This window comes from Amblyomma mixtum, chromosome 3, assembly GCF_055824585.1.
Source record: "Amblyomma mixtum isolate Tamu chromosome 3, ASM5582458v1, whole genome shotgun sequence".
Classification (NCBI taxonomy): Eukaryota; Metazoa; Arthropoda; class Arachnida; order Ixodida; family Ixodidae; genus Amblyomma; species Amblyomma mixtum.
The window spans coordinates 88,149,839-88,176,892 of NC_143014.1; the positions used below are offsets into that span (position 1 = coordinate 88,149,839).

The 27,054-nt window shown below is 45.2% G+C and overlaps 2 protein-coding genes across 3 annotated transcripts in view; both read left to right on the top strand.

The window, feature by feature from the left end:
- LOC149350854 (cytoplasmic dynein 2 intermediate chain 2-like) overlaps positions 1 to 6,288 on the top strand; it is a 48,635-nt gene extending 42,347 nt beyond the window's left edge. For both annotated transcript variants that reach the window (XM_089580049.1, XM_089580050.1), the window contains exons 2-4: positions 456 to 540; positions 2,864 to 3,076; positions 6,199 to 6,288. In XM_089580049.1, the coding sequence (XP_089436175.1) occupies positions 456 to 540; positions 2,864 to 3,076; positions 6,199 to 6,282 (382 nt within the window). In that variant the 3' untranslated portion in view covers positions 6,283 to 6,288. The remainder of the gene's footprint in view (positions 1 to 455; positions 541 to 2,863; positions 3,077 to 6,198) is intronic.
- A 658-nt stretch (positions 6,289 to 6,946) lies between these two features.
- Positions 6,947 to 26,820, top strand: LOC149350855 (cytoplasmic dynein 2 intermediate chain 2-like). The gene is made up of 8 exons (XM_089580047.1): positions 6,947 to 7,078; positions 7,879 to 8,009; positions 8,679 to 8,832; positions 10,189 to 10,293; positions 11,260 to 11,429; positions 13,972 to 14,174; positions 25,085 to 25,263; positions 26,694 to 26,820. The coding sequence occupies exons 2-7, from the start codon at positions 7,890 to 7,892 to the stop codon at positions 25,221 to 25,223; spliced, it is 891 nt and encodes a 296-aa protein (XP_089436173.1). The 5' UTR covers positions 6,947 to 7,078; positions 7,879 to 7,889; the 3' UTR covers positions 25,224 to 25,263; positions 26,694 to 26,820.
- The last annotated feature ends 234 nt before the right edge of the window (positions 26,821 to 27,054 follow it).

Below are 27,054 nucleotides of genomic sequence, written 5' to 3' on the forward strand. Positions count from 1 at the left end.
TAATCCATTAACGCAGTGACAAACTGATGAATGCTGCGGCTGAGAGGGGCACTGGCCACTGACGAGCGACTTTCGCAAACAGTGCAGTGCAAGACGCCTAAGTGGCAGCAGAATGTACCGAACTGCCGTCGTTACGCTGTGACGTTGCGCGCAATGTTCGAGCGCCGCCAACGCATTTTATCTTAATGGTTGGTTAGAAATCCAGGTAGCCCGCCACCATTATTACTATTTTTTTTTTAGCAGAGCGCCACGTGGATGTGTGGAATGTCTTTACCATGATGCAGGGTAATCTATGTGAAAAGGCGGGCGAAGACGACTTGCTTACTGCCGGACGCGAGGGTTGCTTTAGGCGAAAGGAGCGATATATTGCTGACAGTGCGCTTGTTACCTTTCAGCATAGCGTAAGATCTTTTTGCACAAGCACTGCTTGAATCGCCTTCCCCTTGGAATTTCAGGGATACCTGCCACACCAGCGTCCAAACAGAGCCGAGGGCTACGACGGAAACGGGTGTCCAAGGACGCCACTGGTGCGATGCAGAGGTACTTTCCTCCAGCTACATTCAGCGTTTATTTACAGGGAATTGCTTGCCTTCATCGGAGCGATCAATTTCCTTAGAAGCCGCCGACTGAAGCGTTTCACATCATACGCTGCGAGGATTAAGGACATTCAAATTTGCGGCGCGCCGTTTTATTTAAGTTGGGGTGCTATTCCTGCCTCCTCAAAAATATTTTTTTTATGCAGATGTGTATGAGCCAGACGTTTGTATTCTATACTCCGGAGCCGGCTGCTTCTTCTTTCCGCAGTTTTCAGCCCTGCACTAAAATGAGTAGAAAAAGAAAAGTGGCACAAAAACTAAGTGAACACGGTAGCGAAAGGAATACTAGTTCGGCTCAGTCCCTGCTTAAGTATACGCTAAAAGAAGAAATAAATGAATTCCGGGCACAAAAGGCTTACCTACAACACATAATACATGTCAGAATGTAGATGCGTAATTGGTCATTCTCTGGTTTGCATTCATATATCGGTGGGAGTCCTGATACCACTTCTGGCGCAGTGGTACAGCGGTTAAGTGATGCGTCACTACCCTGCGATGACAGGTGATCGCAGCGGTGGGGCTGGTGAGCCACAAGTGGGTTGCTCTTGCCGAGCAACTTGTCGCTGACCAATCATGAATTTAACTGCAACCTGCCACAGTGGGCAGTTTGTTAACAATCCGGTGGGCAACTTTTTATGACATCACAAGGTCACGTGACTTAGGCGGCCCACCTTGCCACCTAGTTGGCGCATCTATAGATTGCTTCTCTGGGGATGTTTCGCTCTCGGCGTCGCCGACGCCGGGTTTTCCGCTGAACGGGACACTTCACGCTATGGCGTTAATTTGAAGCAGAAAAATAAGTGGTCCAGCGGCGTAGAAAGGCAAATACACACCCAGACAAAGAAGTCAAGTTGAATCTAGTCTGAAAATGTATTGAGGTCACTGCAGCTATATACCGGCTGTTTTTTTTTTTTTTTTAATCTGTACAGATTTTTCTTTAAAAGGCTGTGAAAGGTACGACGATGGGGTCTGTGCAGGTGGATTATACGGCATGGCTTACATTATGCCCATGATAGTAGATAGTTGAAGTGTGATTAGTGAACTATTATTAACTACAAATTATCTTTCTAATTTCTGATTTTAGGTCACAATACAACGTAGGGTAACTGGAAGCATTCGAAGATCTCAAGCGTTCCCCGTGCTTAAATTTTATAAATCGGCATTGTGGTTCAAGATATCGAACGCGCAAAACGAGATATATGCGTGCAAAACGAGCCCGTACCGCAAACAACGCGCGAGATGCGCAGTAAGTTGTATAGCCGCACTTCGTTAAGGGCCAAAAATACGGAGCAGCTTTCTTCGGACGTCGGGACGACTTTCCCCGTTCCCCTCTGCTTGGCCGGAGACAAATTGTCAAACTAAATAGGGACGCGACACTCTTAGCTCAAAGCCGCGGCGCCATAGAAAAGCTGCTGGGTTTCGGCGATGAAATTCGAGACTATCTCAGTGTTCAGCATGGCAGCGTAACGGAGGAAAATGTATCGTCGCGGCTGACTACACGTAAAGCGACAGGCAAGACAGGCAGCTAGCTGTTACTGCCTTCTCCGCTTTGATGCCGCCAGGAATGCAGCTGAAACCTCATGCAGCATGCGTCTGCCTGACTACGCCGTGCGAGTAACCTAGACGCGAGCACCTAACGAGGAACGTCACGAGTCAGGCGCGCGTCTCGTAGTTTAGAATGTGGGCGAGCTTTTTTCGTGACCGAGAGTCTCCCGGCTTGTAGTGGGGCTATACCACTTCCGGCGCAAGTCGGTGGTCGGTTTTGGTATCGGGTCGTTTTGCACGCTTAAATCCAGGTTCGATATCTCGCACCACAGTGCCGATTTATAAATTTAAAAAACTGGTCTCGCCTAGGATGTTGAAGACGTCTTATTTCGCGATATAGGTAATATTGCGTCTTTCAATCGAAAATTTAAAAAGCTAATTAGTAACAGCTAACTAATAGCCTTTTAACTGTAACTACTACCATGGACATAATGTCTGCCATGCCGTACAATGCACTTGCATGAACGCATTGTCGTAGCTTTCACGTGTTTTTAAAGAAAAATTCGTACCGATTAAACAACAACAAAAAAAAAACAGCCGGCGTACCACGAAGCAAATAATATTCATCACGGTACTCCGGTGACGGACGCAAAATGAGGAAACCGTAAAACTTTGTTGCTGTTTTACTAGATGCGGAATGTTTTCAGGACATGCTGAGGACAACACAGAAGGTGCGCCACGCAGCCGTGCGGCCGCGGTCAGTACAATTGAGGTTCGCGCAGGTCCAGGCGTCGCCAGAAGTTGTGGCGGCCGTGGAGCCGAGGGCGTACGACTGGCCGTCCCTGGCCACGTTCATGCGCCAGGCATACCCCAGGATGAAGCAAGAGCTCGAGCGGGCTTCCCGGAGCAGCGCCTTCCGCGGCTACAGGCTGCTCGCCGACACGCGCGAGGGCAGCGCCTCTCGGCTGTACCGCGACACGGCTTTCCCTCGAGAGGTGGGTGCCATTCCCTAGAGCAGCCTGAAGACGCCGCTTCCGTTACGCGCATCTTCGATGCTGCCCAGCCATGCGCTCAAGCGCTCCACGGAGGCACTTTCCAGTGCTGCTCTAGTAAGGCTGAGGCTGTTGAGGCCGTGTAGAACCTACCCTCAGAAATGACGTCACTACTGTAGCCGTTACTGACCCGAAGAACTCAAACACGGGACGAGAGAAGGAGACACAGCAAAATGGTCCCATGTTGTGGTTCCTCGGGTCAATTATGTTCTAACAACTGTGTTGTTAGAACATAATTGACCCGAGACCATAATTGACCCGAGACCATAATTGACAATTATGTTCTAGCCCTACTCTCATAACTTTAACGTCGCCGTGCTGTGCACGTGGTATGCGAGAGAGCGCGGCGGCAATGAACAGTGCTGACCTCGGACAGTGGGCACGTGAGAGCGGCTAGCAGTCTTTTCAACAGCAAACGGCGCTCACTAAAGTCTGGGTTCATGCGTGCCATTGAACCTGCATGCATGAGTGCACGCCGAGCTCCCTCGAACGCGCTATAACCTATATGCATGCTCCTTTTCATGCATGCCCTACATTCCTTCCTGGAAAGGAGCCTGTTATTCTGAACTTTAGGAAACCTTGGCAGACGTTCCTAGAGGAAATTATCACAGTGGGCATCTATTTTCAGAGCTGAGTGCTATGCAGACTTTGTGGCTCTAGTAAAAATAATAAATGTGAACATCGTGAACAGCACAATCTACACCGATTCTTTAAGCATACTCACTGCATTTCACCCTAAATGCAGTTATGCCATTAATTGGCGATATCATACACAACATAACAAGAGCCACAACGCAGGGACAAGGTAAAATTTGGCTAGTTTCCGAGCCACGTCGGAATCAGTGGAAATGAGGAAGCAGGTGTATGTGCTGCACAAGCTCGGCACAAAGAAATCAAGGAAGCAAACATTCTCTAAAGAGACGGCATTGGTACAATGTAAGCTGAGAGATAAATGGAAGTCTAAATGGAATATGCTACACATAGTACAATAAGTACTTCCATTTAGGCGAGTTGGTTCGTTGTGCTTTAAATCGACTATACTCGCGCGAAAATAGGGAAGAGAACAGTCGTGACTACAGGACAGAGCGCAAATTTTCGCTCTGTCCTGTAGTCACGTCTCTTCTCTTCCCTATTTATCGCACAAGTATAGTCGATTTAAATACACCTAGTAAAACCCATCATAGGAGAATGGAAGTCATGCTCACACCAGGACCGTTTCACTGAAGTCATTTTTATATCGCTTTCGTATTGGACACGTACACCTTACACACAGCTTTATTCTTGCAAAACAAGAAAGACCAACATGTGAGCTGTGCGGAGGTGTGATCACCATAACCCACAATTTATGTTCATGCACATAGCTGGTGAACCTAAGGGAAAAATGTTACCCATAATTTTTTCATTACCACATCCCATTCCATCCTAGATTACTCTTAGGAGAAAATTCATTCGTCAAAATTTCCTGCGTTGTATCGTTCTGAAGAGAAGCAAAGCTTCAAAACCAGCTGTAGCATTTTAAAAACTTAACTCCCTCCCACCAAGCAAACATATTAAACATTGCGGTTGGCGCATGATGCCCTCAGACGCCTCATCACCATCATCATCAACGTTGTTTCTTTCAACGTGTCATAAAACCCAACACAGCACAACTCAAAAATTGCTATAGCAATGACTTTGCTCATTCGACAGCTGACTCAACCACTCCTTCCAGGTCTGCATAAATGAGCATATATACTAGCGCACTTATATGGGACATTCGTTGCTTCTCTCTGCTCTATATTATCGTCTTCCGTCTCGATTTCTCTCGAGTATATCGATCATTTTCGTACGCACACATTTCAATGTCCAAAACTGACAGTAGGAACTTGCTATTTCAACAAACAGTACTGCGTACACACAAAGAAGGACGAGAAGTGTACAAGGGTGCGTGTGCTCAGTACCCTTTGTTGAGAATGATTGATCGACTCGGCCAACAAAGCACTCTCTTAAACTTGTTATTGCTTTTGAGTGGGAAGAAACTCCTCCTGCTTCGTCATCAAGCCTGGCTTCTGTAAACAAAGAAGAGAGAGCGTTTAAGTTTAATTATTGATGACGTCCTTCTAGGTTTTCGAGCATTGGGCTCACAACACCTACAGAAAGGGTCCAATTGGAATTGACCTATTAGATGATGAAAAACAGCGCAAGGAACGGGACGAAAACACGAAGGAAGAAGACACAGACACGGGCGCTTCTTCCTTCGTGTTTTCGTCCCGTTCCTTGCGCTGTTTTTTATCATGGATTACCAACTAGCCCGCCATCTTGCACTTCTGACCTATTAGCACAGTAAAACGGGCGAAAGTTGTCGTTGGGATGAGTAAAGTTCGAACCTCAGTTCATCGTTGCCAGAAAGCACCTTTTCTCTTCCAGGCATCCATGCATATTACCTACCTACTGGGGCGCCTGGTTCCGAGTACCACTTAGCCACATCAGAATAATTCCACGCCCCCTATTTATTTTATTTTCACTTTTGAAAACATCGGAGCGGTGCTAAAATTGTCTCCGGTATAAAATCCACGGACAGGTCTCTCGATAAAGAGGCCTAACTGTCAAAAGAAACTCTCGCGAAGGCAGTAACTGCGTGCTCAACGCGGTGGACAAGTTGCCTGTTGATCATCGACGCCAGAGGTTCACGCCGGGAACCTACTGTGAGCGTGGATACCCTTGAAACGCGCCCGACGTGTGTCTTAAATAGAAGCTGTCATCTCGAAAAAAAAAAAAAACAGCCATGGAAAGCATTCAGCTCGGCAACGGCTGTACCGCTCCATTCTGGTACCCAAGAAAAGTAGTCAGAAGTGTGGTAATTAATGGTAGCCATAATTCAGTATTCCACCATTTTCTTCGGGGCCGTATCGATAAAAGCACGAGGGCAGGCGAGGGACGCCATTTCGTGGTGAGTGACGCATGAAATAAACAAAAGAAAACAAAAGATAAGCTCGTGACAACAATTGCTGCAGGGTAATCGCGCCTCTCGCAACAAATTTGAATAAAGCCTCACCTAAGACAAGAACTGTCTTCTTTTCTTGCAGCTTCATTGCACGGATGCATCTTGGAACTCCACAGGCTCTATTGTAGCGTTTTCATATCCTTTGGCTCTTCGAAACTGCGCCTAAGCGTCTCTATCATCCTTGCTATGCACGCTTTCGTTTGAAAAAACACTTCAATCCTGCATGCTTAAGTATAAGGTAAAAAAAAAGAGAGAAAAATTTTACACAAAGCTGACAAAAAGAATAAAAGCTTCAACTTGTGAGTCCCCGTTGGCCTCATTGTAATTTATGCAGTAGAAATAGAGCACGGATGGCTACACAATTACGTACCAATCTTATACGAATATTGTTGAATGACATTATCTCGCTTTCAAGTTAGCAGCGGTAAGAACGAGCTAAGCCATTTCTCAGTAGCTACCGTATTGTTTCGATTTTGACCCACACCTTGTTTAACCAAAATTGAACCTCAGTATGACAAGCGTGTTAAATATAGTACAAAACCGAAACCCCACTAGAAACAGCCCCATTCGACACGTTCAGATGAGATTTTGACCAGCCCGCCAAAGGTAAGCTCGCCAATGCCGATCCGGCTTTAACGCCCATGCTGCAGCAGCTGAATGTCTGCCTGAGCAAGCTTTAAGTTTGAGATGCTTGAATAAGTTGAATTTTGGACATTTTGCTACGCCACATGGCTTGCTGTCGTCAGTTACCAGTCCGTGCATCCTTAACAAAACCTATAGCACATGCGGCGTTGCTAATCACGAGGAATGGTGCACACATGAAGCCGGCGTACGACTCTGGAATCCGCATCGTTCAAGCGACAGCGACCAGGCTGGCAAATTCCTCAGTACGGACACCTGCGTCACCTCGGTTGCTTTCCACCCGCAGAAGCCTTCAGTCGTAGTCGCCGGCACAGTGCACGGTAAGTGGGCGCACGTATACAGGGTGTTTCACGTAACTTGAACCAAGGATTTAAAAAAAGCGGTACACCGCAGCCCGCTGAAACCAAAGATACATTGTTCCCCATCATGTGGCGCTCCTCAGAATATATTTTATTGCGCTTAATTAGTTAATTAACTAAGATGAATTATGCAAACTTTCAAATATCCAAGCCGCTCTTAGCAGCGGCTTGTAGTGCGTCAGCACTTTCCGCAGCGGCGCGGCGGCCGTTCACTTCGCCACGGTCAGCGCGCACGCTCCCGTTTGCTCGAAGCGCCGTTGAGAGCGCTGTAATTTGGTAGCGCACGAGCGTAGTCACGTGGCATTTTTTTCATATTTCGCGGGCTTTCTTTAGGTGCCGGAAAAAAGGACCCCGTAGGAGATACGATGCTGCAATAAACTGGATCGGTTGCTTATAAACCTGCTCTACAACCTAACGTAACGGTCTTGGCACTAAAATGAACATTTGAAAATTTGCATAACTAATCTTAATTAACTAATTAAGCGCAATTAAAAATATTCTGAGGAGCGCCACATGATGGCAAACAATGTATCGTTGGTCTCAGCGGGCTGCGGTTTACCGCTTTTTTTTTAATCCTTGGTTCAAGTTACGTGAACACCCTGTATGTGCGCGTTACTTTGCGCGCGTGCATGTGTGTGCGTGCGTGCGCGCGCGTACGTGCATGCGTGCGTGTGTGCTGTCTTGCTTGTGTTGTGCTTCCTAAAACGTTTCTTTAATGGTTTTTAAAAAAAAAACGAATAAAACTATGTCGCTTTCTTCAGGGGATGTCCTAATGTGGGACGTCGAAGCCGCAAACGAACAATGGGCGTCATCCCCAGTGGTTATGCACGACAACCATCAAGATATGGTGAAAGGCGTGGAGTGGATCGGAGACACCCAAGAGCCCCATTGCGTGAGTAACGAGAACGAAGGAAGGGCTGTTCTTGGTGCGTCAGTGATATTCATCAGATCGTGCGACGCACAGTATTTGACTCTTCGAGGGTGACAGTAACGCTTGCAGTCACAGCAGAGATAACTGAACCCGTCACGGCGGCAAGCTGACTTTTCTATGGCATCGTCTGTTGTTCACCATGCAGCGTTCTTTGGCATCAGGTGAGGTAAAGAAGAAATTCAGGCCTGTGGGGTTTGCGTAATGAACGAAGACAGCACACTATGCGAGGTACGCTCAGGTAATAAAACGCAAATATTTCGTGCCGGTATAATTAGTTATCTTTTGTCCTGTGCACTGTATTTCTCCATCAAGAGGGCATTCATTATTATAACTGTGAATTTCATTCATGGTTATATTGCTACCTTAACGCCTAATGCTAAGTGTCCGTGATCTCGTAGATAGATTTATAACGGAGCGTCCATGTCTGCCAAACCTCTGGTAAGTATACCACGCATTTAAGTCTACGCATTTAAGTCTGCCAGTATACGATTTGAAAGGAATTTTTTTTAAAGTGTTGATAACTTTATAACTCGTTACAAGTATTTATCTGCGCCTCGCTGCAAACTGCGCCAAGCTTGTTCAGCGCTTAGTGTTTTTAAACGTCAAAATTTTGCTGTGATTTCTTTCTAGCTGCTAAGCTGCGCTTTGGATGGCTTGATCATACAATGGAGGCATGACGCCCGAAAGAATCAATTGGAAGCGAACAGCTACTTTCTACTGTTAGCTGAAAATGTACGGCTCCACAAGAAGCCTATCAGTGGAACCACTACAGCCTATATAGGAGGTAAGCTATAATTTTGAATTCGCTCCACATCTGGCCTTTTAACCATGAAACCACATGGTGCTACCGCAGAAATACCCACAGCTAACTGCTCAGGCATGCTCAGCAATATCTAATATCTGCTGCTCATGCAATTATTAAGTGAAAATGCAACCATTGATTCTCGTCCCAGCTTGTCGAATCATGAGCAGCAGGGATAACGTACATGCAGACGCTGCAATATTATCGTTGTCTGTCAGACGACAGTGCCCTCGATGTATTCTGTGTTTTGTTATTAAGTCCTGTGCTCGGAATGTAAAAGCAGCTGTAGTCGTTCCTTGTCTCAACAATTGTTTCCTTCGAATTCTGCGGCTGACATTGTCGGTTTAATGACAGCATGCGGTATTCTTATGACAGTGCTAGAGGGAGGGGCAGGCAAATGTTTACATTTTCATTTTTGTTCGTTCACTCTCATCTCAGCCTGATAATTATAACTTTCACTTCCTTTCTCTCACTATCGTGTAGTTTTAGTACTCGAACCATTTAATTATTTTTTACACGCGAATACTGTAATTATTTCCGAATATAGTGCATTAAATGAAAAAAAAAAAGACCTGCACAATAGAGATGACTAGCGAGACTAGTCTTAATAAATTGGATGAAAGAAACAAGATTAAGGAAGAAATGATGCAATGTGCTCCTGCGTCCTTTCGTCTTAGTGCAGGCTCCGGCTTCCACCAAGAGCGTCATTAGTTATAGCTTTTCCGTAGGATTTCACGCCATTCCAGAGTTTTCGTCTGCGCGTCTTTGTAAAATGCAATTTTCTTTTATTTTTGCGCTCTTCTCCTGCACAAAGACAGTGTGACCGTAGTGCTTGGTGCCGCTTCAAATGCTGCCGACCTTAGCCGGACATATATCGGATGCTGGCGGTCGAGCGGGCTCTCACGCGATCTGCGCCGACGATCATGGAGATCGGCGCCTGCCAGCTACCGAGCTGCAAGTGCGACTTGGCTGTGAGACGGACGCGTAATCGCCTAATCCGACAGAGTCACAGGAAGAAGTCTAGCGGATTAAAGAAAGCGTTCCAGCGCGAACCGCTTCCTACCGCGAGGCAGCCTTACCGCTGCCGCCGCTGCATGTCTGTTTCCGTCAACGTCATCTAAGGAAAACTCGCGTCTGCGGAGAAAATGAGTTGGACAGGTGATGCAGAAACCACGCGGCGGCGGTGCGCAAGCCGTAGCTGGGATGTGGGCAAGGGGCGGTCCCGCCATTTGCTGTCCGGACAAACAAGGCAGCTGCCCGGAGGAATAGCGCTGCCACTTTGCATCGCTCGAAGCAGCACTCACGCTTTTACTCTTTTTTTTTTTGCCTGTCTTGCAGTGACGTCCCTTGCCAAAAACCATTTCGACCATACCGTGTTTGTGATGGGAACTGAAGGAGGCGGAGTTCTTCAAGGATCACTCAGCTTATCAAAGCCGATAGCACGTAAGACTTGTATATATGCAGCGCATTTGACTCTGACCTCACTTGGCGCACAAATTTTCCACGTTACTCATTTGCAGAAGCTGCTTCATTTGCTTGTAAGTGATATGGCGCAGACCTAACGCGCATGAACAACGTATCCCACGGAGCTGGGGCTTGCAAACTGTTTGGTGATAATGGTGACGCTTACTTGAAATGTGGTTTTGTGAACTACAAGGTGCGTTTCTTAGTAGGAAAATTTTTGGAACGTTACACATGCTACACAGGAGTTAAATTACAGATCAATAGTTTCGATGTTCAGCCCCTGCCGTCTGAAAGAGAAATTCCATATTTTGGTGCATGTAAACGGGAACGTCATAAATAAAATATCAATTCTGCAAGCTGTTCGAAATGTTTGGCTATGTTACAAAATAAGAAACTGAAAGGTTACGTGTGATGAATGCATTGCAAGTGTACGATGAGGAGTGCTTTAGAAAGCATCTAAAATAAAGAGATGAAATATGACTACTACTAAACTATAGATCCACATGGATTAATGTGTGACAACCCATTCAGGTGACTAACTTGGAGATTAATAATAATAATAATAATAATAATAATAATAATAATAATAATAATAGTAATAATAATAATAATAATAATAATAATAATAATAATAATAATAATAATAATAATAATAATAATAATAATAATAATAATAATAATAATAATAATAATAATAATACCTCTATTTTCCATCATAATGACGGGGGAGGTAGGGAGAAAAAGCCGGGCGGTCGGCTTGACGAGGAAGCCACCCCCCCCTCCGCTCCGGAAAGAAAAATCCTCTCAAAATTGAAAAAAGTCACCAGCAGTACAGTGTAGCGTCCACAGAAAATAAAAGTGCTCATAGAAGTGCAAATAGAAGTGCCTGCGCGTGTTATCAAGAACGCCTGCTGCGAAAGCTGTTCCCCGGGTGTTTCTTTACAGCGTTGGTCGACGGTCACGCGTCAGTGGAGCGCACCTACAGCTGCCCCGTTGTAGCAAGGTTCCCGCCTCATCGGGGACACACGCTGGACATACACTCGTCTCCCTTCGAGAGGAACGTATTTGCGTCGGCGGGCATCGACAGGGAGGTCAAAGTATTCAGCCTGCTGCAGGTAATCATGCTCGAGTCTTTTACATGTACAAGGTATATGCCAGCCAACATACACTAAGGTTTTTATAGCGCTAGCTGTTAGTGAAACATGTGGCGGTTTCGCATCGTTCGAAGCCCTGCGCTTTTATGACGTCCGCAATCACGTGGCCTGTAGCCCGCGGCACGTGGTGTGTAGCTCCTGAGCACACCGTCACTTGGTCGCTCACTACGTGGCAGTGATGGGTCGCCCGAAGCATGCAGTATACCATAAACGTCGCCGCTAACGCGAGCGCAGGAGACGACTACGCGAGATTCCGGAGCTTCAGGGCCATGAAGCGGAGCGAAAGCAATGTCGAAAAGATGAGGAAATGGTATGAGGATCAGGATGTTTACTGAGGTAAACAACAACAGGGCGCGCCCGCGAAACCGAAGCCGTCAGACGGAAGAATCAGGCGAACCATGTTGGGGACACTCATGCGTTTGGGCGTCACTTCAACGCCACCCGTTCGTCTTTTCGCATTTGGTCAACGACAGACTCTCGAAAATTGCAGCGAATTTAAATTGTAGTTACACCTATTTAGCAGTAACCTGACATAACAGTAATTAAATTACTGTAATGCTATTACAGTGCGGGGAGAGTGGGGCAAAACGTGACACATTTGCAAATCATGATTCTACAGTTATACAGCCGAGATTTGCGTGTTTATTTAGTTATTTTTTATTTACAACACTGTTACCCTTACATAGGTGCCGTAGCAGGGTGGGGTTGACATCAACAATTCACAAGATAAATGTCAAACAATAGAAGCAACACTGAAGAGGATATGTGCATGAAAAATAAACACAGGAGTGAAGGTACAAAAACCTCAAAAAAAAAAAACAGCAAGCCATAAGAGAGAGACTGCACAGACAGAGTCCAATCAACGCCGGAAGTTTCTCGATGTCGTCTACTTGTAAACACTTGTTGCCAAAGCCATTCCACTCGGCTATTGCGCGAGGAAAAAGTGAGCATTTAAAAACATTCTTCCTGTTCTGGAAAGGCAGCAAAATAAAAACACAGAAGTACTCGTATTTGGGCGTGTTGGTTCATAACTTTTCAGGAGGACACAGGGGCGCAATAAAAGACACGGACATAGAAGGACATAGAAGGGAAAGCGCTCGTCCCTGTCTACTTCTATGTCCGTGTCTTTTATTGCGCCCCTGTGTCCTCCTGAAAAGTAAAAACATTTCTACTTTTCGTAGCGAAACCGGATGAAAATGTGACATTCATGTTTTGCTCTTTTATTTACCTTTTACAACTTCATACAGAAAACGTAAGCGCGCAATCCGCTGAGTTCACAAGCTCGGTAATAGACGTAATGCCACACTGATTAAATATAAACCTGACTGCTTTTTTTTTTAACTCTCTCCACATTATTGATATTGTCACGTGCTTGGTGTCGACGACGAAGATGAGACTACAGGTAGAAGAAGCTGGTCGGCCTGGCCGTGTTGTGCTCTCCTTCAGCGTCACAGAACTTCGTGAATCGACGCCCCAGTACGTGCTCAGTGCGTGCTGAGTATATAACAATATTACCAGAAGCAAATGGATCCCAGATTATATTACCAAATTCAAAATATGTAAAACGAGTGACTTGTACGCCAGAAGGTCGTATCCTTTGACGAATTCCGAAAAGATCGCTTCAAAACATTAATTTTGACATGACGTTATTAGTATTGTATGAAGTGTGACGCCCCCTGGCTACATGATTATTTGGAATTTCGTGCCTTCTTCGCAACTTTTTTCTGTTTTAGTGGTCTAGCTGTTCTTTCGCTCAGTGCTGTCGAATGTGCATGCGATTTGATTCGAGTATGCCGCCTTGTACCGACCACTGATACAAAGGGTACAAGCTTTTCTCTGGGCTGGTGTTCGGTTTCTTTAGGGTGAATTGGTTGGGAAGTGTGTCTGAGACGCTACCTTGAGTAGACAAAAAAAAAAAAAACCTTGTGCTACGGCGTCATTTCGCCACAGATGCCCTTACGCTATAAAAATAAGTCATCATCATAGATTCGCAGCACTGGAAGACGAGGTTTTGAATGTGATTGTTGGTCAGACCGAACAGAGCTTGCAGAAGAGCCTGCTGCTCAGTTTGCAAAGAAATGTTATGCGGTTCTTGCCCCTAAGTTTCTTTACTGTTCTCTGGTGGGCGTCTTTTAGAATGGCGCCGGCGCTGCTTGATGCCCTCCAGGGTTTTCTTTTTCTCTTCTTCGAGCAAATAAGTATTTTCTAATAATAACTGGCAGCTATTTAAGCGATAGCCAAGGCCAGTTTTTCGTGTGCAACACAGGGGTAAACTCAAAATTCTGTATAGACGCAGGAAACAATAACACTACTATTGCAAAAAACGACCTGCGAGTTTGAAGATACGACCTGAAACAGAATATATACTCGTCAAGCTCTCTCCGCGGAAGCCTTAGCTTGCTTTTTTTTTTTTTCGAGAACTGCAGCTGAACGTCCCTTTTTAGATTAGCGCTTAATATAACCGTGCATAAAATATGGAGAGAGGATCCATCTCTGGTCGCAGATGGAGGCCGTGCTGACCGTTCAGTTGCCGGAGCCAGTCACGAGGGTCCGGTGGTCTCCATCGCAGCCAACCCTCTTCGCGGCGCTCCAGGGCGACGGCCGCCTGGCTTTCTACGACCTACGCCGGACCACGGCGCCCGTGGCCGAGTTCGCGCCGGACGCCCACAACGCCATGGGCACTAGCCTCGAGTTCTGCATGCGCAGGTAGAAATAGATTCTCCAATCGTTCGCAGAATTAAGCATGGGATTTCCTCCATCCTTAGAGCTTTTGCCAGACGCTGCTGGAACTGAAAGAGCAGCAGGCGCATGTCTGGAAGCGGCATGTAACTCGCCCATCCGGGAATTCGTCGAATCTCGAAATGTTTTGAGATGCAAACTGCCTTCAACCGTACAACGTGACAAATAAAAGGAGGGACAAGTACCAGGGATTGTGTTCCCTTTCTAGCCGCTTTTTCCGCCACGTGTCGTGCTCTGAAGAGCAGAATAGATTTGCACAGTTACGTCCAACTAGCCGCAAATGCTATAGCCGTTTGTTCGCGCTACACACAAAGAACGGCGAGCCCGAGAACGGCGAGCCCGAGAACGGCGAGCCCGAGGCGAACGGCGAGAAGGAGCTGCTAGCCACAACGAATGGCAGCTCCTTTTTATTTAATGCCTGTATGTTCACAAGATTCTATCATATGCAGACCGTGACGAAGGTCATATGGAACGCCATCTGAACGTGCGGGTCTCTCAGATTTAGGCAAAAACTTCAATTCTGTGCTGGAAGGCTTGCCTTGATAATGTTGTGTATCTAAGCCTTTTGGTAGACTAGAGCGCCGCGCCGTGCAAGAAACAAAAGCAGACATATACTGAGACTAAGACGAAGGAGCACAGTGACGTAGATGCGCACCCGTGAGCGCATAAAAATAATGCTGACTCATTGTGCCTGAAGTATACTATCAACACAAGCTGCCAGTAAGAACAAACGATCACAGTATTTTCAAGACAATGGCATGAAAGTTATGGTCTATAAATATCTCGAGCCTACAGTTTTGCTTACGAGTCTTTGTCTACTGCGATCGGAAGGGGCCAAAGCTGCCATTCACATGCAAGCATAATGCCGTGAATCTTTGTACTGTTTGTTGTTAAAAGCCTACTGCGCCGGCGGCTCCTTTCCCCCTTTCGCCGGTAACTGCCGTGTCTGTGGGAAGTCTGGAGGGGTTAAGAGTAATGATAGCGCGTCGCGCGCTTCGGACGATGTCCAGGGCCGTGGGAAATGGGGTGAGACCGCGAACAGCCTTGTCAGGATCGCAAAGGGCCGACGACCTTTTTCCATTGAGGAGGGATGTGCTCTCAAGTGTGTGTGTGTGTGTGTGGGGGGGGGGGGGGGGGGGTCATTAGGGTGAGCGACTTCTCAAACCACCCGACTGTCCAGTGTGGTTCTGTTTACTGGCAGCAGTGACAGTAAAGCCGATGCGGGGGCGTCTCGGTGGGTTGCAGGTGTAGCGAGATGCATATGCGAACCCGCGCGCCCTGCATGTTCCAGGAATGGCGGGGTCCGCCAAGTCGTGCTCTGGCGAGCCCTGGGCTCCGCCCACTTGTATGTATATGGTGCCATTGCACTGCTATTAGTCGAAATTGGGCGAGAGCGGATTTACTAAAGCTCCGGCAAATTTTTGAAGGGTTTAAAACCAGCTGCAAACAAAGAGTTTGGAGGAGCGGGCCGAGTCTGTCTCGGCCGCTTCCCAAAATGAGCACTGGAATTCTCTTCTACGTCCCATGGACGTCCTAAGCGTCCATAGGACATCCAGGGGAGTTTCAGAGCCCACTGGGTTTTAAACAGCCTTTCTTTTAAAGCGCCTCTTTCTCTTACTTCTTGTATTTAGGTCCCGTGTTTAATAAATCATTTTGTTTGTCAAGAAGTTGGAGTTGCTGCCCCAACCGGCAACGTGTTGCCGGACGAGTGGACGAAGATGCGAGGTGCTCTTCGTACTGCTAACCGCCGTGTGTACGATCATCTGCCAACGTGCCTTCGTCATTCGTCGCTCGCGAGGAGCATCCGACGAGCCCAACTGGCCATTCTGACGTTTACGAAAAACTTGCTAACGCTCAAAACCACCGGCACGCGGCTTTGTCATTTTGTTTGTGGCGCGAGTTGCAGCCAGATTTAGCTCGAATGATCGCAGCCACGTGCAACTGCTTCCACATTGTTCGCGATTGTTGTAGTTGCTTTTGGCACCTTATCTCGAAAGTTCTTTGTCAGCTTTGAATTGAACAAGGCCAAGAGCAGCGGTGATTCTGTCCTTCGAAGACCGCCGAACACGGTTGTTGCTGTCGCCATGCCGAGTTGTATTCTTTCTGGGCGCAAGCCAGCTCAATGACGAGTTCATTGCAGTGCTACGTCAGTCTACCCGTCTGTCTACGTGTGACAATATACCACAGGAGTGTATACGATTGACCATATTATCGCGTATAACGCTGTAGTAGATGCATCGCATCATGTAGTGTTGATGCTTGCGTGTTGCAAAAGAAAGCAATATATATATATATATATATATATATATATATATATATATATATATATATATATATATATATATATATATATATATATATTGTTAATCAATAGAGAATATTGCTGAATATTTTATCGCTTAAAGATAGTTGATTAGGAAAGCAGAACAAAAAACAACCCCATGCCACCGGTGCGAACCGAACCCACGACCTACGAATTAGGGCCGTTTCACATGCATGCGATTCTCGCCTGCGACGCTGCGAATTCTGTCGGTCTGCGGCTGAGGAGGGCCGTCGGTCTAGCCGCAGACGGCTTGCGACCGTGTTCCGTCCGGTTGGAATTCAACGCAGCGTCGGTGTGTTCGCTCTGCGACTGACTAATGGGGAGCGCCGAAACGGCGCGTGACGTGGGGTCACGTGGGAGCTGTTCCCGCGGCGTAAGCAAAACTGCTTATTCTAATCAAAACATACGAAATATTGCCTTCCATCTAAAAACACGCTGGTCATAACACCATCAACAGATTCCGTCCAGCGTTTCTGTCGCGTTTAATCGTGGGTTGCCTGTGCGAACATCGAGCAACCTTGCGTGTCCCTCCGACCGAATTCGCCGGGTACGCGTTGCATGTGAAAGCACTCAGCGAAAATCGCACTGCAGCGCCACCAACTTGGCCGACTATTTTCTTTCTAGTCGCAGCATGTGAAGCGGCCCTTGTGCGTCCGGTGCTCTACCAACTGAGCTACGGCGACGACTGTCAGATCTTATACTTTCGGGGGTATTTATGTTTTACAAGTGACCTGACCTTCATAGTGTTCATCAGCGCCACCCACGTCCATGAGCGGCGGACGTAGTACGTCGTGAATTACCGCTGGTGTGACGCGGAACGTCATCGAACGGCGAGGGTGGACGCTGTGTGAGAACCCTCATATGCGTTCTATGACATCAAGGCTGCCAGACCGAAGCCCTCGTTCAGCAATTAAGCAGACAAGGGATAGGGAATGAGGGGCTCGTTATACATATGAGAGAAGCCAGCAGCCACAGAAACCAAGGGGCACAGGGTATTTTAAATTCATTTATTTATTTTGTGGTGTTGATCAATGGAGAATATTACTGAATAGTTTATTGCTTAAAGATAATTGATTACAAAAGCAGAAGAAAAAACAATCACATGCCGCCGGTGGGAACCGAACACATGACCTCTGAATCACTCGCGTTTCTTCTGATTTTCTAATCAATTATGTTTAAGCGATAAAATATTCATTAATATTCCCCATTGATCAACAGCACAAAAAAAAATTCAGGGGGCACTTTGACTGTCTAAAGTGCGTTAAGGCGAAAGCGTTTTCCGCACCACTTTGACTGCTTCTGTGGCACTGGTGGCGTCACATGTAATTGAGTACTAATTACTAAGTGACGACAAATCAATAATTAATGGTTAATTACTGATTTGTGTCTGAATACTAATTAACTGCTAATTAATGACGCTTAAGCTTCGCCTTTAGGAGTGGAACGCGACAGCGTGTTGCAGCGCTGCCAGGGAGTCCACGGAATGCCACCACCCGTTCGGCGCGATGCCTAGCCCTTTGAACGCTTTTTGAGGAAAGGAAATGGCACAGTGATTCTCCGTCATCTCGGTGGACACCTGAACCGCACCGTAGAGGAAGGGAGGAAGTGGAAGAAGAAACACAAAGATGGCCCGTAATGAAGAAAATGAAAATTGTATTTGAGGAAAGGAAATTACGCAGTAACTGTCTCACATATCTCGGTGGACACCCGTCAAAATTCAGGGGGGGCACTTTTTTGACCTAAAGTGCGGTCACTGATGTGTGGTTAAGATGTTAAGCTTCGCCTCTAAGAGTGGAACGCGACAGCGTCTTGCAACGCTTCCAGGAGTCCATAGAACGCCATCACCCATTCGGTTCTATGGTTCTACGCCTCGCTCGTCGGTAAATTGGTTTTTGAGGAAAGGAAATGTATCTGTCTCTCATATCTCGGTGGACACCTAAACCTCGCCGGAAGGGAAGGGAGGAGGATGGGAGTGAGCGAAGACACCGTATTCACTAGACGCACCTTTGTTCTTCCCAAACCATCGAGCTGGCATGGCGGAGTGGATAGCATGCTCGTATCGCACTCCGAAGACCGGGGTTCGATTCCCGAGCTCGACCAATTTCTTACTCGGTTTTATTTATTTATATGGCCTGACAAGAAAGGTTAATTAGGCTAATTAAGCAATTAACTAAGCTCAGTCCCACTTACTTGGAGCATCACTATACGATCCATTCAATTGGTTGCCTGGGTACTAGCCAAAGTACAATTGGCCCCGTTTGAAATTCGCGCTCTGTGACGTCACGACCGTTTCGACCAACTGAAAAGCGTGACATTTCTGTCGACAACTGCTGCTTACAACGATGAGACATTAAAGGCTCTCGCCTTAATAAATAAATATATATAAAAATCCCCTGTGTTCCAAGAAATTTTTCAGGGGATATATACCAGGTGTCCCAGCCAAATGTAGCCAAGCTTTTAAAAAACACGGGATGTCCTAGCCGTCTGAAACCAAATGAGGGTTGTTTAGAGTCGCGTGACCTAGTCTGAAGTATTTTTTTGTTCTTCAATGTTGACTAATTAGTTAAGCTTAATTAACTAACTTTTTAATTATTGACTTGAGGAACAAAGTGTCAATGGAAAAATTGTAGATCGCTTTGAGAAACAGCTTACTGAGAGATTTGGAGCGAAGTAATATTTACGTAAAGTGGTTTTTTTACCGGCCTTTAACCATAACCCGCACAATAAGAAAAAACTTCCACATGACAACTGTGCCACTTCAACGTGCCAAGACGCGCCTTAAAGAATAAAATCCGTTTTTTCTGAAGTCCTCTCCTCGATGAGACTTTGGGTGCACATTGGCGGAGAGAAGTGAGTGAGCAGCTGGTCACGTGACAACTGTCTTTTAAGGCCAATAAATGAAGCTACGTAAATCGTAACTTGACGGAAACAGCACTACTAGCGGTTTTTCGAGGCTATCTAAAACTTTTTCATTGACACTTTCTTTCTGAAGTCAATAATTAAAATGTTAGCTAATTAAACTTAACTAATTAATGAACTTTTAAGAGCGAAAAAAATACTCAAGACTAGGCCACGCGACTACGAACAACCCTCAGTTGATTTCACTGGACTAGGACACTCGGCCTTTTTTAAAAGTTCGGTTACATTTAGCTGGGACACCCGGTATACACACACACACACACACACACACACACACACACACACACACACACACACACACACACACACACACACACACACACACACACACACACACACACACACACACACACACACACACACACACACACACACACACACACACACACACACACACACATATATATATAATTTTTGAAAGTGTTAGCTGACACTAGAAAACCGCTGAATTGTCTTAGGCACGAAGCTGGTTAACTAATTTTTAATAATTAACCTTTTAACTAGTGGAACTAGGCGCCTAGTTGTATTTAGAGATTTGTAGCCGGTCGTTAGTAATAGCCATATCAGTTTTTAGAATTTCGAGAACGCAATTACACTCGCCGCTGTGGCTCGACAAAGTTTGGCTGCATCCTGCGAAAATACATGCGCTTTTGAAAGCATGCTGGAAAAGCAACCCCTCCGGTGCACGTAACTAGTCGAAAAAGCCAAATTTTGTCGAGCCACAGCGCCAAGGGTAATCGCGTTTTTGAAATTCTACAAGCTAATATGGCTATTACTAACGACCAGGCTACGCATCTCTAATTGCAACCCGGCGCCAAACTCTAATAGTTAAAAAGTTAATTATTAGAATTTATTTAACCAGGTTACTAGTTATAATGATTGACCGGCTTTCTGGTGTCCGCCAGGCCTGGCAATATCATACCGCAAAAGCCATTATTTTACCCCAAAAAGCCTATTTTTTGAAAGTGTTCGCTCCACACATATATATATATATATATATATATATATATATATATATATATATATATATATATATATATATATATATATATATATATATATATATATATATATATATATATGATTTCTTAGCTGACAAGTTTGGTCACAGTAAATGCAAGATGATAATGGCTGGGGATTTTAATCTACCACTTATTGACTGGACAAACCTTAAAGAAGTTCAGAATGAACAGGCAACTTCTCGCGCTCTTCTAGATATTGCCTTCTCCCTAGGTTTAACGCAAATTGTGAGCACACCCACGCGAACCCACGAATCGGGAGAGTCGCTACTTGACCTTGTCTTTTTAAATAAGTCTGTTTCGCAGCTAAATTATTGGTATGAAGTCTTAGAAGGGATCTCTGATCACAAGATGGTGATTACTCACATATCCACTAAATACTGCACCCTTAAAAACAATAGAACCTTGACCATCCCGGACTTCTCTAAAGCTGATGATGTCGCAATATTAGATAGCCTGGAACTAGGGTATGATGACTTCACTCGTTATATATCTCTAGAACTTACGTCTGTAAACGATGCGTGGGAGAGGTTTAAAACAGTGGTGTTTGACTCGATAAAGCGATTTGTTCCCATGCGCACTAAAAAAGTCAACAAAAGAAACCCATGGATTACACGAACGATTATTCATAAAAAGCGCCTTTTGAAACGTCTCAGGGCTAAAAAATCCACCTCTAAAACAACTCGCGAGTGTATTAATGTAGTCTCTCAGGAGTTGAAAATGGAAATTATCCAAGCAAATCACCTTTATATGAGTTAAACACTAACTAGTTTTATCAAAACGGCTCCTGGAAAATTTTGGAGATTTGTTTCAAAGCCAAAATCTGGCATTGAATTTTTGACAAGCAAAGATAGAACTATCACTGATAGGACTGAAATGGCATGCCTCGTAAATGAATACTTTGAATCAGTTTTTACTTTGGATGACGGTACTACGCCCCAAACGGAATCTCTTGATATACAACCTTTACCTGCGCTTAAAGTAAGTCATACCGGCATTTTCAATCTACTTCTCAAACTGGACGAAAAAAAATCCCCAGGTCCTGATGAAATTCCTAATGCTTATTTAAAGCGGTATGCAGAGTGGTGTTCATTTTACCTCGCAGATGTTTTCCAGAAATCTCTTGAATCTGGTCAAGTACCTAATGACTGGAAACTGGTTAAGGTAATACCAATTCATAAACAAGGTCCCAAAGATGATGTCATGAATTACCGACCAATTTCCCTGACCAGTACATGTTGCAAAACGCTGGAGCATATTTTGACCAACCACTTGATGAAATTTGTGGAGGAAAACGGCATTCTGGGGATCAATCAGCACGGTTTTCGACGAGGGTACTCAACATCCACAATTCTGACTGAGCTTGTACATGAGATTGGTGAATTTATTGATGGAAAGGGGCAAATCGATATAGTTTTTATTGACTTCCGGAAAGCTTTCGATAGAATATCGCATAGAAAGCTGCTTATAAAACTGTCCTTTACCCTCGGCAACAATCAGCTAGTGAAATGGATAGAGGCATACCTATCACAAAAGGAGCAATTGGTTTCATTAAACTCTACTCATAGTTCTAAAAAATCAGTTCGATCAGGTGTGCCGCAAGGATCGGTAATAGGGCCTTTACTGTTTTCAATATATATCAGTGACATGAGCACAGGTTTTTCCCCACAAGTTGTGATAAAACATTATGCAGATGATACCATTGTGTATTCAAAAATATATTCCTCTTCTGACAAGCAAGAACTTAGCAACCATTTGGAGAAAATTAGTTCCAGGTGTGACGAGTGGCAAATGGAACTGAATGCAACGAAAACATCTTTTATGTGCATGACACGCAAAAGAGACCCTTTAACCTTCACTTACAGTATCAATGGTACAGCATTAACTCAAGTAACCGATGTCAAATACTTAGGAGTTCACCTTAAACATGACCTAAACTGGACAACGCACATTGACAATGTTTGCAATAAGGCCACGCGGAAGCTCTGGTTATTGCGAAGAAAACTTCATGATGCCACTGTAGAGGTAAAACTACTTGCTTACAAGATGGCTGTGCTTCCAGTGCTGACTTACGCTAGTCATGTTTGGGAGCCGTATACTAAACAAAACATATTGAAATGTGAACGGGTACAAAACAAAGCTCTAAGATTTATTTTTAACTCGTACTCTAGAACCCAATCAGTGTCTGAACTTAGAAACAGGGCCGGGCTGACAACTGTGAAGCAGAAAATGCAGCTTAACAGACTGATATTCTTTTTTCATATGCTGACAGGTAGCTGTAAGGTCAATCTAGACCGATACATCAAACCACTGAATGCTTCTGGCAGCAGAACAAAACACTCCAAACATATCACACCTCTGGATTTTAGAACAGATTCCTTCAAATACTCTTTTCTGGTTCGTACTATTGACGAATGGAACAAATTACCAAAAGAAGTGATTCAATGTTCGGATTTAAAGGCTTTTGAAAACGCCCTCATGAAGTATTTGTGACTGGTTTGACTGGTATGTTTTTGACCCATATCACATGTAATTTTGTCTTTCCTATAAATTTGTATTATTGTATTGTTTTGTATTTCTCCTAAGGCGGTGATCTGCTGATGTACTGCATCTAGTTCTTGATTATTTCAAGGATCTCAACTCCTGTCTTGGCAGCAGCTCACAGTATGAATAAATAAATAAATAAATAAATAAATAAATAAATAAGTAAATAAATAAATATAAACATTATCCTACACATCACACACACAAACATATATACAGGGCGTTTAACCTAAGTCTACACAATTTTAAAAAATAGGCTTTTCAAGTTACAATAGCGCTTTTTTCGGCATAGTGTTGTCAGCGGTGTAGTACATCAGAATACAGCTAAGAAGTGCTCACTAGCAGGACGGTTAACTAAAAATGAATAGTTAACTTTTTAACTATCACTATTAGGCTCCTTAACTACTGAGAGGCTGTAGCCCACTGTAAGTAATATCGATATAAGTGTTTAGAATTACTAAAACGCCTTTACCCTCGGCGCTGTGGCCTAATAAATTTTGGCTATTTCGACGAGTTGCGCGCACTGGAGAGGTTGCTTTGCCTGCAAGCTTCTCGAAAGCGCATGCATTTTGGCATGATGTAGCCAGAAATTGTTTAGCCACAGCGCCGAGGCTAACCGCGTTTCCGAAAAACAGAAACTATTATGGATATTACTGACCGTGGGCTAAACGCCTATCAGTAATTAATGAACCTAACGGTAATAGTTAAAAAGTTAAGTATTCATTATTAGTTAACCAGTCTGCTAGTTAGTACATATTAGCTGTATTCTGATGTATTACACCGCTGACAATTCTATGCCGAAAGAAGCGCCATTCTAACTCAAAAAGTCTATTTTTAAAAATTATGTAAAGTCTTAGGTGAAGCGCCCTGCATTATATTATGTTTGGGATAATATGTTGCAGTAAAAATTGCTGCAATGTAGACGTTGCTATTAATCTGAAGTTGGTTTGTTAATTGTTACATACAGCGCTTGTTCGCATGTCGTTCGTGAAGTGTTCCTTGCTGCAAGTACTTTTCCTAACGTTGCGAAGAATCGCTACTGTGCGTACCATACCATGGTTATTATCTGAGTACGAAGGCTTTTCCAAGTGATCTTGGATTACTCTTGGCGGTCGTATATCCTCTAATGGTATTCGCGACGAGCCCGATAGCAACATAGACGCCGGTAACAACCCCGACACGCTCAGAAAAAAACGGTCATTCTGGATGACTCATTAAGATGAAATAGCGGATTCCTAGTGGCTGAATACGTTGAATAGTGTGCTTTTTTCCTTCACGTTTGCAGAGGGTCTCCTAACTGACTTTAGCTGAAGGCGAATAAACAAACAATTATTAATCTCTTTGCGGAAATGAAAGTTTAACAACATCGCTGGCGTTCACTAAGAGCTTCTTACTTTGCTTCATACTTATCTAATTAACTTGCTGGCTATTTTTCCATGAAATTTTAAGCCGCTCGAGATACCTGAAAAGCTTAATCACAAAATCGTAGTACGCAAAAAAATAACAAATCCAGACATGGTAAAATTCTTGACTTATATGGCTTTGGATCGATTTATTACGATTTTTTTTTAACGCTCTAATTGGAAGCGCATGCGAAACCTCTGTGGAGAAGCTCATTGCGGTCACTCGTGCGAACTGTTAGCAACAGCAGCTGCGCGGACTTGCGTGCACTTTGTCAACGTGGCTTGGGGCCTCAGACAATAGGCGCATGTATCCTCAATAAAAGCCACCAAAACTCCATGTCAACGGCTCAAATCACGTGATCTTGCCGTGTCTTAACGTGTTCAAAACACGTGAAAACGTTCTGAATGAAGTGCAGTAATACTGAGCATTTTAATGCGCACTTAAATAGCGCATCAGCGTTATTTTTCGTCCTATATCTCCGTATAAATGCTGTTACTGCGGTAGAATTCGAACCCGGGACTTCGTGCTTAACAGCAGTGCACCGTACCCGCTAGGGCACCGCTGAAATCATCTGGTTTACTGCTCTCAGGAGTGCTTTCACCTGCCAGCTGCTTTTTCGGCATGGGTCTGTCACGTGACGTGCAAACTTTAAACTTTTCCTTGCGCAGCCGCGATCTGCTGTTCGCCGGCCGTGGACCAGGCACAGCGCAAGTTTGGCAGCTGGGCTCCAGGCTGGTGGCAGCGAGCGAAGCCAATCAGAGGGACCTCATCCGGACTGTGGCCAACGGCTCCTTCGTTCCCGACTAGCGCGATCTCGGGACGCCACGACCCAGCACCGACTGCACATGTGCGTGTTTCGTTCAGAGTCCGACCACAAGAAGGGTCAGATTCAGATTTAACGGACATTTCTGATTCTTGTAAAACCGAAACCCGCTCATGAGGACATCATTTTCCTCATTGGTTTAGATTAGGAGGCCTTTACGGCTATGTTTTTCTTTGCAACAACCCGTCTGGTAATTTTCCCTGTACTACATTTGTGGGCATCCTCGTCGAAAAAACAGACTACAACTTGTTAGTGTTCGTGCAGCGCATGGAGACACTCAGATAGACGATCAAAGACGTTAAGATCGCGTCTTCTGTTGTGCGCAAGCGCCAAACAGCATACCAAAACTATTGCCTAGTGCTTTTCGTAGCGTTCTGCGCACGCAAAATTCACGTACGAAAAGCGAACTTTGAAACGCGATCGAGTCTCCAGTTTCAGAGTGAGCGCACTGTTTCTGCCTTGCTCATACGTTTATCGCCTACATATCTTGCATCAGGCTTTCGCTTCGTCTCATCTCGTCTAAATGCTTTGGTTTTATGGGGTTTAACGACCCAAAGCGACTCAGGCTATGAGGGACGCCGTAGCGAAGGGTTCCGGAAATTTCGACCACCTGGGATTTTTTAAAGTGCACTGACATCGCACAGTACACAAACAAAATACGGTACGTAGACCGCGTTTTCATACCGTGCTCTTTACCGGGGAGGGTGGGTGTTCGATGGTATAAATAATTTCGCTATTTTTTGTTTATTCTGTGTGCCCACATCGTTTTTTTTTTCTAACGCTATAATAGAATGACCCGCAAATATAATCCGGCTGAATAACGGCGCCTAGTACATGCCGTCATTTTCTATTCATTCTGCCTCCCGTGTGTCTTCGCTGCTTCGAGATGAGAAACTGTGACGTACAGGCAGCCATCGCGGCTGTTATCAAGCGTCGCCGCCGCGCCGCCGTAGGCCACCGGCATAAGGGAATGTCTCAGTTGAAGCAAATGAAAATATGCACTAAAGTCCGTCGCCGCAGTCATTCAGACATTTAATGGCAGCGCAAAAATAGCGAACCGGCGCGCTTTTTTGGTTCACAGAGTTCAATCAACGATTTCGGCGTACAGCTCGCACATGTACTATGCAAAGTTCAGATTACTGAAACCGCGGGCCTCATTAAGCGGCGGGTATGCATGAAAGCGGCGGGAAACGAAACGCGGATGGATCTTTTGACGGGGGGCACAGTCCTGCATTCGATCCACGCTGCCTTCACAACGCAGAATCAGGACATAGTGAAACGAAACACGCCACATCACCGACTACGCCTCAATGCGAACCGCCGCTTGAAACGCGGCCTTTGACAAAAGCCGCGCACATATACGGCTGGCAGTGGGGCGCGTGCAATTCGTGGCCCCTCCCTCTCTCTCTCTCTCTCCCCCCTCCATTTCCCTGTGTTTTATTTCTTACTCGCAGCTCTACGATTTGATTTCGTTTCCTCCCGGAAAGGAAGCGAACAGTGCGCCTTACATCGAGTGGGCGTTTTCGAAGGGAAATATACAAGGGACGGAAGCAGACTGACCTGACTTCTCATTCAATGCTGAACAGCGCCCACCGAGGTAACATGACATGTAGCAGGTAGAATAAACCGTGTTACACCGCAGCTGTCATTGTGTCTGTTTATTGTCTCGAAGAGGGGAACGAAGACGAGATCACAAATTCGAAAGTAAGTATCCCAACGAGACAAGCTTCATGCAAAACCGAGGAGGAAACCTGTCTAGCTCACATTCGCGACCGTGCCCATGCACACAAGCACGTTAGACAATTCGAAACGCCC